The sequence below is a fragment of the Camelus dromedarius genome, chromosome 8, assembly GCF_036321535.1.
Source record: "Camelus dromedarius isolate mCamDro1 chromosome 8, mCamDro1.pat, whole genome shotgun sequence".
In the NCBI taxonomy this organism is placed as follows: domain Eukaryota; kingdom Metazoa; phylum Chordata; class Mammalia; order Artiodactyla; family Camelidae; genus Camelus; species Camelus dromedarius.
This window is the reverse complement of record NC_087443.1, coordinates 53895543-53914112: the sequence shown is the minus strand read 5'-3', so window position 1 is coordinate 53914112 and position 18570 is coordinate 53895543. Positions and strand designations below refer to the sequence as shown.

The following is an 18570-nucleotide window of genomic DNA, read 5'->3' as shown; positions in this document are numbered from 1 at the left end:
GCCTTGGGCAGTGAAAGATGGTGATAGTTATAACATGTGAACTCAAGAAACCTGAGGTTCAGTCTTGGCTTTACTCAGTACTGTCTGTTAGACTTTGGGTAAGGTGTTTTACCCAAGACTCATTTTCTTCATCTTTAAAAAGAGGATAGCACCTAATTTTAAAACTTTATTGTGAGGATTAAGTGATAAAATATACAAGAACTCATTTAAGTGGTACTATTATTCTTGTTACCTTTGTGTGCGCAGCATCCTACTGTGACAGATATTTGTTTATTGAGAGATAAAATATGTTATTTACATTTAAAGAAAAAATGCATGTGGCTTATATTTTCAGTATTGCTTGTCCTTTTCTCATAAACTGATGGGAAGGTTTGGAGTGGAATCGGGAATTGGAATTTGGAGTATTTTTTACCAGTATGATCTTGTTTAATCAGTATAAAACCATGGAGACAAGAACTGTCAATCTCAGTTTATAGCTGAAAAAATGAGGCTTAAAAAATTCAAGTGATTTGTTCCAGATTTTAACAGCCACTTGATTGGAACCCAGGTCTTCTAACTCTGGATCCTCATGCTCATTTCGTACAAGTCAGGGATGTAGATAGGTGGTGGCATGTTTGTCCTACTTACTACTGTGGCAGACATTGCTGACAGCGCAGACCCTTGCTTTTCAAGGTATCCCTTCAGCTGGCAGTGGTCGTTCATCCAATCAAGCACATTTGTTGAAGCCAGTTTTTCACTTCTTCAACACATAATATAAATGATCTTTATTATGAGTCTTGCCGAAGCTAAAGTTAATGTGGATACATTATCATTAATTCCTGATTAGCTCATGTATAGGTGCTTAATGTACATGATTGGTGTATGTAATGTTTTAGCATATTTCAGAAAGTGTTTTTAAGAAAATGGGATGCATGTGCTTTAAGAAAACCTAAGAATTACTAAAAAACATGTAGATTAATAAATTTAAACTTTTTAATGTGTATTTTTTCTAACTGATTATTTAACAAAAATATGATTCACTTATAACTTTAGTGATTTATCTGTTGTTAATGTGAGCAGTGTCTGGAGTGGTGTGTGGCTTGAGTCGACTGTGAGCCATTGTGTGAATTCCACTTACTGTGCCAGATGTGAGGCTGTTGTCTTCTGTTTGTAATTGTTTTGCCATTTCTCTAGCTTTATGAGTTATTTCTTTAACAGATTAAAAAATTGAAAGAATTACGTTCTATGCTGATGGAGCAGGATCCTGATGTGGCTGTTACTGTTCGAAAGCTGGTGACAGTTTCTCTGATGGAGTTATTTAAAGACATTACTCCTTCGTATAAAATACGACCCCTAACAGAAGCAGAAAAATCTACCAAGGTAATGCTGGATATCACTACTACACAAAATAAGCTGAAAGTTTTGGAGAGCCTAGATTTGGGAGAAATAGTGCAGGGTTTTTTGTTCGTTTGCTTTTTACAGGACTGAGTATAGACTAGGCATTCATTTTGTGCTAATTTAAAAATGGTTTCAATATTTTGATTTAAAAAGATGATCTTTTTTGGTCTTTTTAGATCCGCAAAGAAACTCAAAAGTTAAGAGAATTTGAAGAAGGCCTGGTTAGCCAATATAAATTTTATTTGGAAAATTTGGAGCAGATGGTTAAAGGTATCTTGAAACTATCTTAAACGTATGTGACACACTTAAGTTTGATCAGGAAGATGAATTCTGTATTCTGTCTGTGTATTGAGAGTCAGAATCATGCATGGTCTGGATCAGGGTCTAGAGTCACTCCCTGGGTTCAGATAGATCCTGGTTCACCTCTTAATATCAGTGTGATAGGCAAGTGACTTAATCTGTCCATGCCTTGGTTTTTCTGTCTATAAAATGGGAATAAGATTAGTACTTACCTCATAGGATTGTTGTGAGAGGTGAATTAATTAATAGATATAAAATGCTTAGAATTGGGCCCAACCTGTAGGAGACACCGTCAGCTATCAGTATTAGCATTGTCGTTGCTGCAGTGCTTTACCTAGTGAGTAGTTGTATGTTTCTTGACTTCATGAATGGTTGGAATTTGTTCTATTTTTTATTTGGAGGGGGTAGTCAGGGGAGAAGGATGACTTGAAATGGATGTAATGAGTGCCTTGAAAATGGACTTACAGTTCAGTTACTTGGTATGATAAACTCTTCTACTGAACCTTTGTCCTCTCTCTCTTTGATCAGAAAGGGAAGAAAATAGGAAGCATTCGGGCATGAATGAGGAAGAGATTTAATTGCCAAGGCGAGGTGCTTTCACTTGACTCAGTTGGGCTTTTGTACTCAGTGCTGGGTCTATGATCACTTAGTTGCTAGCTCAGCTGGAACAGGACTGCTGACTCTCTTGGCTGAATGATGGCATGAAGGTAGGGGTGGGTGGCATGGGTATTGCTTCTGTGCTCTGGCATGCGAACTGGAACCTGTATACTAGCATTTGTTCTAAGGCCTGGGAGCTTTGTGTAGACCAGCACTGTTCAATAGAAGTCAAACATGAGACACATGTCATCTAAAAAAGTGTTAACCACACTGAAAGAAAAAGTAAAAAGTAATGAAATTAATTTTAATGGTAAATTATATATATATATGTATATATATATCCAAGTTATTTCAGCATGTAATTAGTTTTAAAAATTAGTGCAATATCTTAGGTTCTTCTTTTTTTTTGGTACTAAATTCAAAATCTGGTGTGTATTTTACACTCACAGCACGTCTGAATTTGCACTAGTCACATTTCAAATGCTCAGTTGCCACATGTGGCTAGTGACCTCTGTACTAGACCGTGCAGGTGTAGGCCTTTTCTAAGCAGATTGAACCAATATGAAGTTCTTTTTTTAATGTATTTATTTTTATTTTATTTGAATTTTTTTGGAGGGTTTGTAGGTGGGGTAGGTAATTTTTTTTTTAAGTTTTTCTTTTTTTTTCTTTTTAAATTTTTTTTTAACATTTTTTATTGATGTATAATCATTTTACAATGTTGTGTCAAATTCCAGTGTAGAGCACAATTTTTCAGTTATACATGAGCACTTAACTGTTGGTGGGGTAGGTAATTAGGTTTATCCATTTTATTTTTTAATGAAGTTTCGGAGGATGGAACCCAAGACCTCGTGCATGCTAAGCAGGCACTCTTACACTGAGCATACTCTCCCCCCTCTTTTTTTTAATTAAAAAAATCCTGATACTATATATAACATAAAATTGATCATTTTAACTGTTTTTAAGTGTATAGTTCTGTGGCATTAAGTAGATTCACATGTACAACCATCACTGCTATCCATCTCTGGAACTTTTTTATCCTCCCCAACTGAAATTCTGCAACTATTAAATGTTAACTCCCTATTTCCTCCTCCCTGCAGCCTGTGGAAGCCACCATTCTACTTTGTAATTTGACTACTCCAGGAACCTCATAAGTGGAATCATAGAGGATTTGTCCTTTTGTGACTGGTTTCTTTCACTTAGCATAATGTCTTCAAGAGAGTCATCCTTGTAGCATGTGTCAAATTTTCCTTCTTTTTTAAGGCTGAATAATAATTCTATTATATGTATGAACTATTTTTTTTTACCCTTTATCCATCCATTATGAAGTCTTGCTAGTTGTGAGTAAATGGAAGATACAGTTCTTACTTATGGTGAATACAGTCTCTTTGAGGAAGATTCATATCGATGAGAAGCAAGTTTAAAACAAAGACACTGTCATCCATACTGTCTTTCTCCTTTCTGGCTGTGTATGATGTGGAGGGAGGTATTGAACCTACTCTAGAAAAAAACCAGCAGATTTCCATCTTCTTATATTCAATATACTGTTACAGTACCAGAGTATGTATGTAGAAATTTCTAACAAAGAGATACTATGAATCATCAATTATTTTGAAGGAGAATTTAGATATCTTCTGGACCACCTGGGTAAAGATACCACAGTAAGCATCAGCAAGAAGCCAGGGAAAAAGATGTTTATGAAAAGCCAAGGTTCTTGTAATCGTGGTTAGAGTCAAAGGGTGGGTGATGGTAGACAAATTTTAATGATACTATTTGTACTCATGTCTAAGTGTAGACAACTCATATTGAAGAATTCATATGATGTATTGAGTTTTCATTTTATTGCTTATTGCTGTCAATTTGAAAGCTAATTAATTGAAGTTTTGACCAATGAGTAAAATAACTCCAGTTATCTTTTGATTAGACTGGAAGCAAAGGAAGCTGAAGAAAAGTAATGTAGTTTCCTTAAAGGCATACAAGGGCCTGGCAGAGGTGGCGGTGAAGAGCCTGTGTGAGCTGTTGGTGGCCCTGCCTCATTTCAACTTTCACAACAACATCATTGTATTGATTGTTCCTCTCATGAATGACGTGTCAAAATCGGTGCGTTGCTGTTTGTTGCTATTATCCTTAACAGAAAATTATAGATGATGTGATTATTTTTTTTCTCTTGCTCAAAATTCTTCTAGAGCTATTACTTATTGCTAAGATAGGGTCCTTTGTTAAACACTGTCATTTTAAGAAAATTATTTGAACGTAAGTTTAGTGCAGTGGTTCTGTACAGGAGGCAGTTTTGCCCTCCAGAGAACATTAGGCCATGTCTGGAAACATTAGACCAGGTCTGCACACATTTTGATTGTTACGACTGCCATGGTTGGGGGACTGTTGCTTCTGAAATCTAGAGGGTAAAGGTCACTGAGGCTTCTAAACATCCTACAGTGCACAGGACAGGCCCCCACAACAAAGTTATGTGACCTAACATGTAAGCACTGCTGAGGTTGAGAAACACTGGTTTCGTGTAACATTTTATTTTTCAGATATCTGAAATGTGTTGTGAAGCAGTAAAGAAACTCTTTAAACAAGATAAATTAGGCCAAGCTTCCTTGGGTGTAATTAAAGTGATTTCTGGTTTTGTGAAGGGCAGAAATTATGAAGTTAGGCCAGAGGTAAGCCTTTCTTTTCTTACTTTGCATTGTGTTTGTTTTTAAATTGCAAAGTTAATTTTCAGTTGTTACAAGGAATTTACTTTTTATAGATGTGTGTAAAGTGAAAGTACTCAACTCTTCAAAAATAATCACTCAGTTTGGTATGTATCCTTTTGGATGTTTTTCTGTGCAGATATAGACGTACTTTGTTTATATTTTAAAATAAAAAGTGGTTTTATGCTATGGAAACTGTTCTGGAGCTGTTTTCATTTTACATGTTGTGGACTTAACGTAGAGGGCCAGCGCGTTCTTCGTAATCTGTGCTCTAGTATTCCGTTACGTGAATATATAGCCCCTATGTGATGGGCAGCTGAGTTGTATCTAGAATTTTGCTGCTGTAATCAGCATGGAAGAGAACGTTTTGGCCACATTGTTTTAGTACACTTGTATGAGTATTCTGTGAGTTAAATTTCTGAAGTGTAGATACTGGATCCAACAGTATACACATTTAAATATATGAGAGATAATGCCAGATTGTCCTCCAAAAACGTTTTATCACTTGTGTTCCCTACCTAGTGCTGAATATTTTTGCTATTTAATCTTTGTTAGTCTAGTAGGTAAAAATTTATGTATATTAGTAAATGTTATTTTGTTTATACACTTTTATTAGTGAGGTTTTACTTCCTTTCATACATTTGTTAGTCATTTGAATTTTTTGCCTGATTGTATTGTTTGCCACTTTTTCTCCTCAAGTATTTGTCTTTCTTAATGAATTGCTATAAATTTTTAAATATTTATTTCAGTAAATGTGAGCTATGTACTAGGCACTATTCTAGGTCCTGAGGATAAAATAGTGAACAAAAGAAACAAAAGCTCTGTGTTTGTTGAGCTTACATTACCTAGTAAGGATGTTAAGTCTTTGTTAGATAAGTTGCAATTTATTTGTTACTCTTTTAATTTTGTATTGTGGTCTTTTTACTTTATAGAAGCTTTAAATTTTAATTGACTTATTTTACAGAATTGATTTTTTGTATTCAAGAATATCATGTATGTTGCCATTTAGTGAAGGCTTCTTTTATGTTCTTAAGTGAAGGTTTATTGTTTCCTTCATTTGGGTCTTAGATATTTTCATAACTTTATTTTTAGTCATATGGTTTTGATAGTTAAGCTGATATTTTCTACTCTGTTTTATTTCCTAATTTCAAAGTCTTCCATTGCCATCAAATCCTTTTCGTTTCTTAAGGCTGATAATTTTAGTTGAACTGCTAAAATTATAAATAATTAAGTATTACTCAGAATTTTAGAGTAATCAGATAATAAAGCTTGAACATGAAATTGAACATATGGAGACAGTTTTACTTTAGTGATGCTAGCATATAAACTGCATTCTTTACTTCCTTGGGTGTTTGTTTTGTGTATATATAGTTTGTATGTTTTTTATCTTTCAGGTGTACTGTGTGATGATTTAATATGCATGTACACTTGTCTGTTTTTTCTTTTGTTGCCTGTGCTTTGGTGTCATATCTAAAAAATTATTGCTAAGACCAGTGTGAGGGAGCTTTTCTCCTATGTTTTCTTCTAGGAGTTTTGTGGTTTCAGGTCTTACATTAAGTTTTTAATCCATTTAATTAATTTTTGTGACTGCTGTAAGATAAGGGTCCGGTTTCATTCTTTGGCATGTGGGTATCCAGTCTTCCTGACACCGTTTGTTGAAGAGACTGTCCTTTCCCCATTGTGTATTCTTGGTGCTGTAATCAAAGATTAGTTGACCATATGCTGCATTCTTTGATTTGGAGTAATTTTTCATTTGTGGGTGATATTTTATGAGCACTTAGAATACCTACATAATACTCAAATTGATCTTTCTGAAACCTAGAATGACTTCAGGTTCAGTATTTATGCTTTTAGTTTTTCCTTGTTTCCATTCTGTGCTTTAAATGAAATTCTCAACCTTCTTCCAAATGTACATATTGGAACCTCAGAATAACACAGATCTGTAGTTCTCAGTATATATATATATTTCCAGGAATGCTGTTGTGACTGCAGATCATTAGAGTGGTTTCCTCCTGAGAAATTGTAGGAGTTTAACCCCTCTTTAGTCTGTGTTTGGATGGTTGTTGTAGCACACAAAACACCGATTTCTAAATTAGTTTCTGATTTTTTTTTTTTTTTTGAATGACTGAAGGCAGTGGTTTTCATTGTGGTCCCTGCATCAGCCGGCAATTAGAAATATAAATTCTGGGGCCTTACTGCAGACTACAGAATCAGAAACCTGGGGATGGGGTCTAGTTATTTGTGTTTTAACAAGCCCTACTGGTGATTCTGATGTTTGCTGAAGTTGGAGACCCATTGGTTTAAAGGAAAATAAGTTGTCTTAAAATTAATAACACTAGTCTTCTTGTCATTTTTTTTTATTACTTTTTATTGAAATGTAGTTGATTTACAGTGTTAGTTTCAGGTGTACAGCAAAGTGATTCATTTATACATATACATACATACATGCATATAGTTTTAGTTTCTTTGCCATTACAGCTCATTGTAAGAAGTTGAATATGCTTCCCTGTTCTATACAGTAGGTCCTTGTGGTCCTTGTTTATCTGTTTTGTATATAGTACTGTATATCTGTTAATCCCAAACTTCCTAATCTATCCCTTATCTCCCCCCCCGCCCCCAGTAACCACAGTTTGTTTTCTATGACCTGGTTTGTAAGTCTATTTCTGGTTTGTAAATAAAATTTGTATCTTTATTTATTTATTTTTAGATTCCACATATAAGTGACATATGATATTTCTTTCTCTGGCTGACTTACTTCACTTAATATGATAATCTCTAGGTCTGTCCATGTTGCTGCAAGTGGCATTACTTCATTCTTTTTTATGGCTGAGTAATATTCTGTTGATATATATACACACATCACATCTTCTTTATCCATTCATCTGTTGATGGACATTTAGGTTATTTCCACATGTTATTTTTATTGAGAAAAAAAGATTAGAAATCTTAATTACAAAACAGAATCTGATATGGGAAATTAAAGCTGGTTTAGAAATAGCTAATAAATGTCCTCTTCACCCATACTGGTCCAAACCTTTTTCTGGCCTGTCTGCTCTCTGTAATCCTGTCTACCAGTGCCGTGTAGTGTTAGTGTTCTCTCTTCCTTGTTCTTATTACACTGCAAAATAATATGTGTATTTAGACAAATACTAGTGTCCTTTCTTAGACACAAATTACTGAGTGTTTTTGGCAAAAAGATAATAGAACTTGTATAAAATGTGATTAAAGATGTTTCAAAGTTTTGTTTTGGCATGAAGGAAGGAAATAACATTGTTAAATGCTTATTCTGTTTAAAGTATTTGAGGGCAGTATAAATGTTAAGCTGTATATTTATGTTTTCTTCAATATTAGATGTTAAAAACATTCTTGTGCCTAAGGATCAAAGAAGTAGAAGTGAAAAAAGATACAGAGGATATTAATAAACCAAAAAAATTCATGACTTTCAAGGAAAAGAGAAAAAGTCTATCAAGAATGCAGAGAAAGGTTTGATTTCCTTTTTTATTTCATTTTAGATTAAAATCATGGAATATGTACAGGCAAAAACATAGTTAAATCATAAATTTAAATATTTTAGAATCTAACATTTAGGTAATTTTGTTTTCCCCAGTTATTGCAAACAAATGTTTTATTAAATCAACTTAAACTCACAGTTCACTGGCAAAAAGAACAGTAGATGAAATGGTTTTCTTGCCTTGCTGGCGTTTAAGATCCTCTTAGATTCATTGTGATAACACAGATTCCTTCCTTAACAGAAAGGATGTATTCATGTGAAGTTGGCAATGAAGTAGGTTTTAACTGAATCATGTTTCTCTGTTGGTTTGTATTTGAAACCTAGGTTGAAATTCCAGCCTTTTGTTTACTTACTATGAGACTTTGGAAACTTTTAAAAAATATTTTGAGAAATGGAGCTAATAACACCACCTACCTTGCAGGGTCGTTTTGCAGTTTCAGTAAAATGATGTAGGTAAAGCACTTAACAGAGTGCCCAGGAGTGGGCGTACTTCATAACCGTTAGTTACCACTGCCGCCATCAATATTATTACCACTTCTCAAAACATTTCTAAACAGTTTATTAGGACTATCAACTTGTTTATAAAAACAAAAGAAAAAATAATTTCTGGGGATATCCATCTTTGTGTCTAATAAATTTTGAAGACATGGCAGGAATATCAAAATAGACTTAATAATTGTTAACAAATGAAGGTAAATATTTTTAATTGTTTATACTATCCTAATGTAAGTTGGATGTGCCTGTTAAGAATAGCATGTATGTGGCTCTGATGGGGAAACAAAGACTCAACAACATGGCAGTTCTTTAACAAGTTGATGTGAGGGAAGGAAACTATTCCTCAGTCAGTCCCCTGGGGCCCAGGCAGCTTAGCAACCATTGTTGCCCTTACAGCATAAAGGAGTGGGAAAAAATTGGTATTTTGTTGAATTTCTCTATATATAGCATTTGGTTTTATGCATTGTCTGTAAATGAGTTTGGGAAGTACTGTTTATGACTGGTTTCCATGTTGTAGGTGATTTAACAATAAGAATTATTTTGGGGTCAGCATGTTCTTCCCTTTTTTCTTTTTTGAAAAATTTTAATGTAAATTACAGAAAACTATAGAGGATAATAAACATATCCCATATATTCACCATTCTGAATGAGCAAATATTAATATACTTAGGTTTTTTCTTGAAAAGAAAGAAACCATTGGTGATAGAGTTGGAATCCCCTTTGTTGCCCTCCAATCTTGTTCTGCCCTCCTCCTGAGAGGCAACCACTGTCATAAATTTGGCTTGTTATCCATGTTTTTTACTCTCTTTTGCTTATATTTGTATTCATAGACAATCTATGGTATTATTGTATGTGTTTCATAATATTTACACTTAATGCATCTCTGAAGCTAGTTTTTTTTCACTCAGTGCTACACACTCTTTTTTCAATCTATTTTCAGTGGAAGAAAGCAGAGGAGAAACTAGAGAGAGAGCTTCGGGAGGCAGAGGCTTCAGAGAGTACTGAGAAAAAACTTAAACTGGTAGGCAGTTTCACATTCTCTTACGCTTTTAAAATGTCTTGGTAAGTGATTATAACTAGAGATCTGTCGTTTTAACTTGTGGTTACGTAACTTTGGTTTATTTCATGAGGCTTAGTTGTGATATGTGAGAAATGACAAAGTGATCGACGCTAGTTTTATGAGATCATAGGATGTGTATCTTTATTCTGTTTGTTTATTTAGGTTTATTTTCTTGGAGGAGGGAGGTAATTAGATTTATTTATTTATCTATTTACCGGGGGGTACTTGTGCATGCTAGGCACGTGCTCTACCACTGAGCTGTATCCTCTCCCCTATTCAGTTTTGTTGAAACTCTTAAGATTGAGTTGTGGGGAGGGATGGGAAAGACCAGAAAAGATTGAGCTTTGAAAGGGACAGTTATGGTGACCCAGGAGAAAGTACTCTAGGTTATATCAAAGTCATTTTGTTTGTTTGTTCTGCCAGCACACGGAGACTTTGAATATTGTGTTTGTAACCTACTTCAGAATATTGAAGAAGGCCCAGAGGTCACCTCTCCTGCCAGCAGTTCTAGAAGGTCTTGCCAAGTAAGGGCTGTGTAGGTTGAAACCTTTTAGATTCTTTCTAAACACATAAGACTGAAGTAGCCATGAATTTTAAGCAGGGTTCACTAACGATGACCCAGCGTCCATCTCTGTTCATTCCTTTTTTATTTGTCACCAGCTTTTCCTTGAAACTGTCCGCAACCCTGCACTGTTTTGGTTTTTTCATCTCAAATGTTTTATTTTGTGAATCTGCTTCACTAACTCTTTCCTTCTGCTTGCTTGCTGCTCGCTATCCCTGAGGTTCGTCTCAGTGCTTGTTTCCTTCTGCTCTGTCATGAGTTTTCACCATCAGTTTGAATGGTTCACGCCGGTGACTCTCGGGTCTGTTCCTGCCCAGCTTGCACATAGTTTCTCTAGTCCTGTGTCATCTGTTCCTCTCAAGACAGATCTTTTTGTATTTTCTGTCAACACTGATGAACTTGTTAGGGGGTGTGAGCCAGGATAATAGTTGTCATGATAGTTTCCTACAGTTATTTGAGGTATTATCCTGTAGAACAGTGCTGGCCCATAGAAATATACTCTGAACTACATACCTAATTGAAAATTTTCCTTTAGCTACATTGAAGAAAAAAGAAAAAACAGGTGAAATTAATTTAATATATTTTATTGAACTCAGCTTATCTAAAGTACTATTTTGGCATACAGTCAGCATTAAACATCAGTGAAATAGTTGGCATTCTTTTTTTTCTTAACATATCTTCAAAAACCTGTGTACATTTTACGCTTAACAGCACATCTCAGTTTGGACTAGCCACATTTCAAATGCCTAATGGCTACCATTGTTGGACAGCACAGCTTTAGAAGTAGGGTTAATGTCTGAAAGATAGAGAAAAGGAAAGTTCAGTTCAATATAAAATAAATTATTTTCTAATGACTGCAGCTAGCTGGTGATGCGATGCTTTCCCTTATGAGGTAGTGTAGTCCTTGTCACTGCAGAGAGATCGGTCAGAGGTTCAGAGAGGAGGGATTATTCTTACATTAGGTGGGACCTGTTTGTTTTTCAGTGACTAATTTCTTTAAGCAAATTTTTAATAATATATACTCATTTAAAAAATTGCAATAATGTGATTAAAAATTTAAAAATCGTAAGTTCCCCCTCCTATGTGCCTTCTTTCATACAAATTGAATCTTTCACACAAATGTATACTATTCTGTAATTCCTTTTTTTTTGGATAAACTTATTCTCAGTATCCTTCCATGTTAGCACCTATAGATAGACTTTTTTTAAGTTCATGATATTCCATTTTATAGCTATATAATACTTTATTTGGTCAGTCCCCAGTGTTGTACTGGGAATATTCTTAACGTACTTGTGTGCATATATGGCAGGTCAAAGGGTATGCTCATTTTAAATTTTAATAAATATTGCCAAATTGCTTCCCAAAAATGTTGTGCTGATACACAGGGAATGTGTGACTTCTAAGGTCCTTCCCCCTAAGATTTACGTAGTGTCAAAGGCTCTTGCACTAATATTGAAGAGATATCCCAACTTTAACTACTTGGGTGCCTAATATTTTATAGTGTACAGAGTGCTGTGACATTGAGTAGCTCACATGATTCTTTCTCTTTAATACTATTGAGTGATTTCACTTATTTCTAGAAATAGAGGCTGGGAGAGTCAGTTTTTACATAGGATTATACAGGTAATTAATTGCTGAGCCTGAACTAGACACTAGGTCCAACATTTTTTCTCTTTTATTTTTAAAGCTTTCCTAAATTTTTTTATAAATAGCAGAATCTTTCCTCCTTTCCTTCTTCTTGCCCTGTTTTTCTAGAATCTGTTGCTGCTGGCTCCTTCATTGCTGGACACCTGGTAAACCTCCCTCAGAGAAATTGTTTGCTCTTAGCAACTTCTTTCTCAGAGGGAAGTATTTTTGAAAAATTTAGTTTGTCTTGTGCCACGTATATTCCTGCTGAGTATGGTGTCCAGTTGTGGTTGGATTGTCCAAAAGGGTGATCTGAATTAATAAAAAGTATTAATAATCATCATCATAATCATCATCATCTCCATCGTAGCTAACACTTTGAAATTAGGAATATTAAAAATATGGTTTCAAAGTCAAGTTTAATTTTTAGCTGTTCTGTTTCTGTGTTTAGGTTATCTTTTTAACTAAGTTTTGTTTGATTTTAGGTTTGCCCATCTTATAAATGTGGAGTTTTTTGATGATTTATTAGTAGTTCTGCATTCTCTCATTGAGTCTGGTGTAAGTAACTCTGCTAATGAATTACTTTTTAAGATATAAATGGTAATTATTCTTAATATCCTTTTTCTTTTCTTTAAGGACCTAAGCTATCAAGAAAGTCTGCACTGTGTCCAGACCGCTTTTCATATTCTTTCTGGGCAAGGTGAAATATTTTCTTGATCAGGTTTTGTTTGCTTTACCTTTGGAGGCAGTAACATACCTAATTAGTGTTTGTTGTCATTTCAAAGGTGATGTTCTGAATATTGATCCAATGAAATTCTATACACATCTTTACAAAACACTGTTCAAGTTACATGCAGGTATGTATGTTTAGATAATGTGTCTTTAGTAAATCTTTGTCTTTTAAGAATATAATGTGACCGGAATTGTAGTCAGTGAAAATTGAGAGATAGGAGCTGAGATAGAAAATGCCGGTCTGCCAGTGCCACATGTCTCTGTTTAACCATACGTGAGTCTTGGAGAGAGCACTTCCGGAATTGACTGGAGATGCAGTACAACTCAGGGCTTCATCTCTCGAGCAGTGTAGCACTACTTCATCGTTTAGGGAAGTGATGTGGGGCAGGTGCAACAGGTTCATCTTGGATTTTTTTCCAGAGTTCAGTGAAATTGTGTAATGAAACAGTAACGAGAACATCCCTGAAGAGTATACCTGCTGTTTTAGGTGCTACCAATGAAGGTGTTGAGATTGTGCTCCAGTGCCTTGACGTCATGTTGACTAAGCGCAGAAAGCAAGTTTCACAGCAGCGGGCCCTTGCCTTCATCAAGCGCCTTTGTACCCTTGCTCTTCACGTTCTTCCAAATTCAAGCATTGGCATTTTGGCAACTAACAGAATATTAATGCATGTAAGTGGTGATACAGATGAAAAGAGCTAAGTTCTTGCCATGCAGCAATGGTGTTTTGTTTGATGCATATCTTTTTTCCTCATTTAATTATTTTAATTTTAAAAGTAATTCACACTTGTAACAAAATTAGGTGATAAAAGAAGAACATAAAATTACAAAAAGGAAAGCATTCCACCCATATTGACACTCTCTAGAGATAACTAACCATTTTTACCATTTGGTAGGTATCCTCCCAGCAGACTTAAAATTTGGTTATAAATGTGCACAACAAACACAGGAAAACAACAAAACTTTTTTTTTTTTTTAAACTGGAAAGGGGATTGAGGGGATTACAATATATATTATTGTTCTACAAGTTTTTTAAACACTTAATGATGATGAACACATTTTTGTGTCAGTACAAATAAAACTATTTTGTCTCCTTAATGACTATATATAAAGTTATTGGTCTAATAAACACTTACATAGTTCTTATTATGCGACTTCCATTATAAACACTTTACAAAAATTAAGTCACTTAATTTTCGTAACAATAATGAAGTAGCTACTACTATTGTTCCCAATGTATAGATGGGGAAAACTGAGGTCCAGAGAGGCTAGGTAACCTGCCTAAAGTGACACTGCTAGTAAGTGGCAGAGGTGGGATTTAAATTTAGGCAGTTTGGCTTTTACACCTCACATTTTTCTTTTGGTGGACATAGGGTGTTTCCTTTTTTTTTTTTGCTATTATGAATGATGCTTAGTGAATATTCTTACATGTGTATCTAATGTAATTATTTCTATAGGAAAAATTCCTAAAAGTGGGATTGCTGAGTGAAAAGAGTATCTATTTTCTTTTCTAAGAAAAAAATGAATTCTTTTCAAAACAAGCTAAGAAAATACTCTTCCAATTTTTGTCCTCTTACGGTGTAAACTTAGATTGCAAAAATTAAAACTAGATATAAAGTGCCTGTGCTTATAGCTCTTATGTAACCATAAAATCAAGTTATGTTTAAATACAAATAAAAGTACAGAACCCAATAACATTCATAAAATTAACAGTGTTACTTTAATTAATCCTTCCTTTTATTGATATTATTGCAGACTTTCCCCAAAACAGATCTGTTGCTTGACAATGAATCTCAGGGAAGCGGAGTTTTCCTTCCTGAGCTGGAGGAGCCCGAGTACTGCAATGCTCAGAACACTGCTCTTTGGGAATTGCATGCACTGCGGGTAAGAGTGCCCCCTCCCCGTCCCGTCATTTTTTGTGAGTAGTTTTTTTTTTTTCAGTTTTCCCCCAAGCAGTTATAATTGCCATAGAACTTAATGTATTTTAATCTGCGACCACCTCTCCTAGAAATTTTTTTTTTTTTCGTTTTTTTTTGTAGGGGAGAGGTAATTAGGTTTATTTATTTAACTTTTTTTTTTTTTTTAATGGAGGTACTGGGGATTGAACCCAGGACCTTGTGCATGCTAAGCACACGCTCTACCACTTGAGCTACACCCTCCCCGTAGAAATCTTGTTTTAATAGTCTACATTACACTTTGCTCTTACTGTTAAGATGTTGAGATGCATTTTCTAATGAAGCAGAAAATGATGACAGTTTTGTGGGGTAAGATTTCTTAAAATCTTTCCCTAGCACTATTCAGATTTGTCATCAGGCACATTTCTATTGGGTCCTATCCAGGGAGACTTCCACAAGCCCGCCAGTTTCAAGAGGGTTTCCCCTATGTTGTGATCCTGCAGTGCGGGTAGCAGCTTTAGAGTGAGGCTCGTAGGAAATATGTTTCAGGAAACCTGGTGTAAAAGAACTTTTTTTTTTCATTCTGAAAGAGAAATTGCTCTTTGATTTTTCTTTTTATACTGTAAAAAGGAAGACTAAGCAGCATTACTGGTAACTTGGTCATCAAACAGATTTGCAATCTGGAATCTGTTGGAATCCTGTGAGCAAAGATAGTGTTTTTTCTGTAGGTATGTGGTTCTTATGAATTACTTATGCATATGTGTTTTTTTTTTTAAATAAGTGTTTATTGAAGTTTAGTTAGTGTTTTGTAAAATACTGACCTGTGCAAAATATGGTTGTCCTGTTTCCCCTTCAGCGACATTACCATCCCATTGTGCAGAGATTTGCAGCGCACCTCATCGCTGGAGCCCCTTCTGAAGGCTCAGAAGCACTCAAACCAGAGTTGAGCCGGAGGTGGTATTTAGCATTGCCTTATTATAGAACTTAAGATTTCAGTTGACAGCTATTTTTACTATGAGAAGTCTGTTTTATAAAGTAGTAGGTTACAGAATGTAAAGTGCTTATTGGTTATTCTGGATTTGGTCCACTTCATACTCCTGAATTAGTCTAAAGATAAGACATGATGACTGTGATTTTGCTAGTTTGTTCTGTGTAATCACTTAACAATTTTGGGGGGGGGGGCGGTCATAAAAAGTTTCACACATACAGATAAGTAGGAAGATAAGTAGAAGAAAGTGAATCCCCACACCCATTACTTAGGTTGAACAATTAATAAGATAATGCCATATTTGCTTTATGTGAGGATCCATGAGTCCAGCCACAGTGAAACTCCTTTTTTTTAATCTTCCTGAATGGTTCTGCTAGGTCCAGAAATGAAGTTTCTCTCTTTGGCCCTCATGGCTATCTCTGTCCAGTGCCTCCTGACCTGTGAGAAGCTTGGGCTGGTACTTCCAGCCCTTACCTTGCACTCTCTTCCAGATGGCGGAAAGGGCCCTCCTAAAAGAAGCTTCTTTCCCACAAGTATTTATTCTGAAAAATTTCAGAAAGTACAGAGAAGTTGAAGCAGTGGTAACTACCTTCTTCTCCCCACAAAATCAATTAGGAAATACTTCAATTATACAGAAAAGAAGGGAAAATGGTATAAAAGACACCCTTGTAATATACTCACCACTCAGAATTAATATTTTGCTGTAAATTTTTCTCCTTTGCAAGCACACTGGTTTATTTTTTATTTTGAAAATTCTTTGGAGCAGAGAAAGATTCATTGCATAGGCCAAACAAGGAGAATGGTGTCTTGTGCTCGGAAGACCTGAATTTCACTTACTGGTTTCTTTAAATCAGAGGTCACAAGTGACCTGTAGGCAAGATTTTCTGGCCTTTTCAGAGTTTGAACAAAAATCTAATTAGTTGCTATCTTTTAAATATTGAAAGAATTCACCTAAAAATCACATTTCTTGCTTCTCTTGAAATACTGAGAGATTTGGCAAAACAGGTCTATATTTTTACATGGCAATAGTCAGCTGCTGCCCTCTCTAAATGAGGCATAAATGTAATTTACCATAAACTCTTTTCCTTCTGGGTAAGATAGAGATAATCTTTGGCATTATTAAATAATAAAATGGACATTTACTTTTTTCATCCCTCATGCTTCCCACCTGTCCCTCAGCCTTGATTTTCAAAAGGAAAAAAGGAGAAAACGATTCTTTGTCACTTTCTTATGATCCTTTTCTGGCATGATTTTATCAGAGATCTTGAACATTTGCCTCATTTATGCCAGAGTTTCATTTCCTGGCGGAATATGAGGAATGGGTTTATCCCAAAGGCTTGAGAAAGACGACTTATGGAGGGCCTCCCCTGGGGAGTGGAGCTTGGGACGTGAGCCTCATTGCAACCTTTGTAGGCCCTGGCCAGTGTCCTTTGGAGAATGGGAACCAACCCCAAATCGTTAAGGATTCATTTACATGCTGTGGGTATAAACATTTATTCTGTCCTGATTGGCTTCTCCTTGCTTTCAGTCCAGGCAAACAACTGAAGGGTTGAGCTGTTTTAAATCTGTGAAGGATAACTCCATGCATTATGCTCCGTGATTGAGTCACACTTAGTTGCATATCGTTCACATAACTGGTTGGGTTGGGATTTGATCACATTGAGCTTGAGGTCTTTTGCTCAGGCTTCCTTTTATCTAGGCCTATATTTCTAAATGTATTATCAGACCTTTCTGAGGTGGATTTAGTGGGATAATGTTGTCATAGCATGGGGATTTAGAATTTATCTTATATAAGTGTATTTTGTTGATGAAAGAAAACAAGAACACTAATTAGAAAAGATATATGCATCCCTATGTTCATTGCAACATTATTTACAATAGCCAAGCTATGGAAGCAGCCTAAGTGCCCATCAACAGATGAGTGGATAAAGAAGACACACATACATGCACACAATGGACTATACTCAGCCATAAAAAAGACTTAAATCTTGCCATTTGCAACAGCATAGACCTAGAGGGTATTATGCTAAGTGAGAAAGAGAAACACAAATACTGTATGATTTCACTCTAAAAACCAAAACAAAGAACAAACAAGAAATCAGAAACAGACATAGATACAGAGAACATGTAGTGGTTGCCAAAGGGGAGGGGGTATGGGGGAAGGAGAGAAGTAGATGAGGGCGATTAGGAGGTACAAACTTTCAGTTCAAAATAAATGAGCCACAAGTATGAAAGGAACAGTGTGGGGAATACATTAAATAATTATGTAACATATTTGATGACGGATAGTAACTAGACTTACAGTGGTGATCATTTTGAAAAGTATAGAAATATCGAAACACTATGTTGTGTAGCTGGAACTAACGTACTGTTGTAGGTAAATTATACTTCAAAAGAAAACAAACTCAAAGAAAAAGTGATCAGATTTCTGGTTAACAGGAGAGGGAATTGGATGAAGGCAGTTAGAAGCTACAAACCTCCAACTGCAACATAAATGAGTACTAGGGATGAAATGTACAACATGATAAATACAGTTAACACTGCTGTGTGTCATATATGAACATTGTTATGAGAGTAAATCTTAAGAGTCTCATTATAAGGAAACATTTTTTTTTCTATTTAGCTTTCTATCTATATAAGATCATAGTTATTCACTAAACCTTACTGATAATCACTTCATGATGTGAGTCAAATCATGTACACCTTAAACTTACGCAGTGCTGTATGTCAATTATAT

General features: G+C 35.3%; 1 protein-coding gene across 1 annotated transcript in view; it reads left to right on the top strand.

Moving 5' to 3' along the window:
• The window catches only part of NOC3L (NOC3 like DNA replication regulator), a 35870-nt gene that overhangs the window by 7743 nt on the left and 9557 nt on the right, over window positions 1–18570 (top strand). Inside the window, exons 7-19 of the mRNA XM_010974308.3 lie at window positions 1198–1359; window positions 1554–1647; window positions 4196–4371; window positions 4806–4934; window positions 8319–8450; window positions 9914–9994; window positions 10457–10557; window positions 12707–12779; window positions 12858–12921; window positions 13007–13078; window positions 13441–13622; window positions 14706–14834; window positions 15702–15799. Coding sequence (XP_010972610.1) covers window positions 1198–1359; window positions 1554–1647; window positions 4196–4371; window positions 4806–4934; window positions 8319–8450; window positions 9914–9994; window positions 10457–10557; window positions 12707–12779; window positions 12858–12921; window positions 13007–13078; window positions 13441–13622; window positions 14706–14834; window positions 15702–15799 — 1493 coding nt within the window. The remainder of the gene's footprint in view (window positions 1–1197; window positions 1360–1553; window positions 1648–4195; window positions 4372–4805; window positions 4935–8318; window positions 8451–9913; window positions 9995–10456; window positions 10558–12706; window positions 12780–12857; window positions 12922–13006; window positions 13079–13440; window positions 13623–14705; window positions 14835–15701; window positions 15800–18570) is intronic.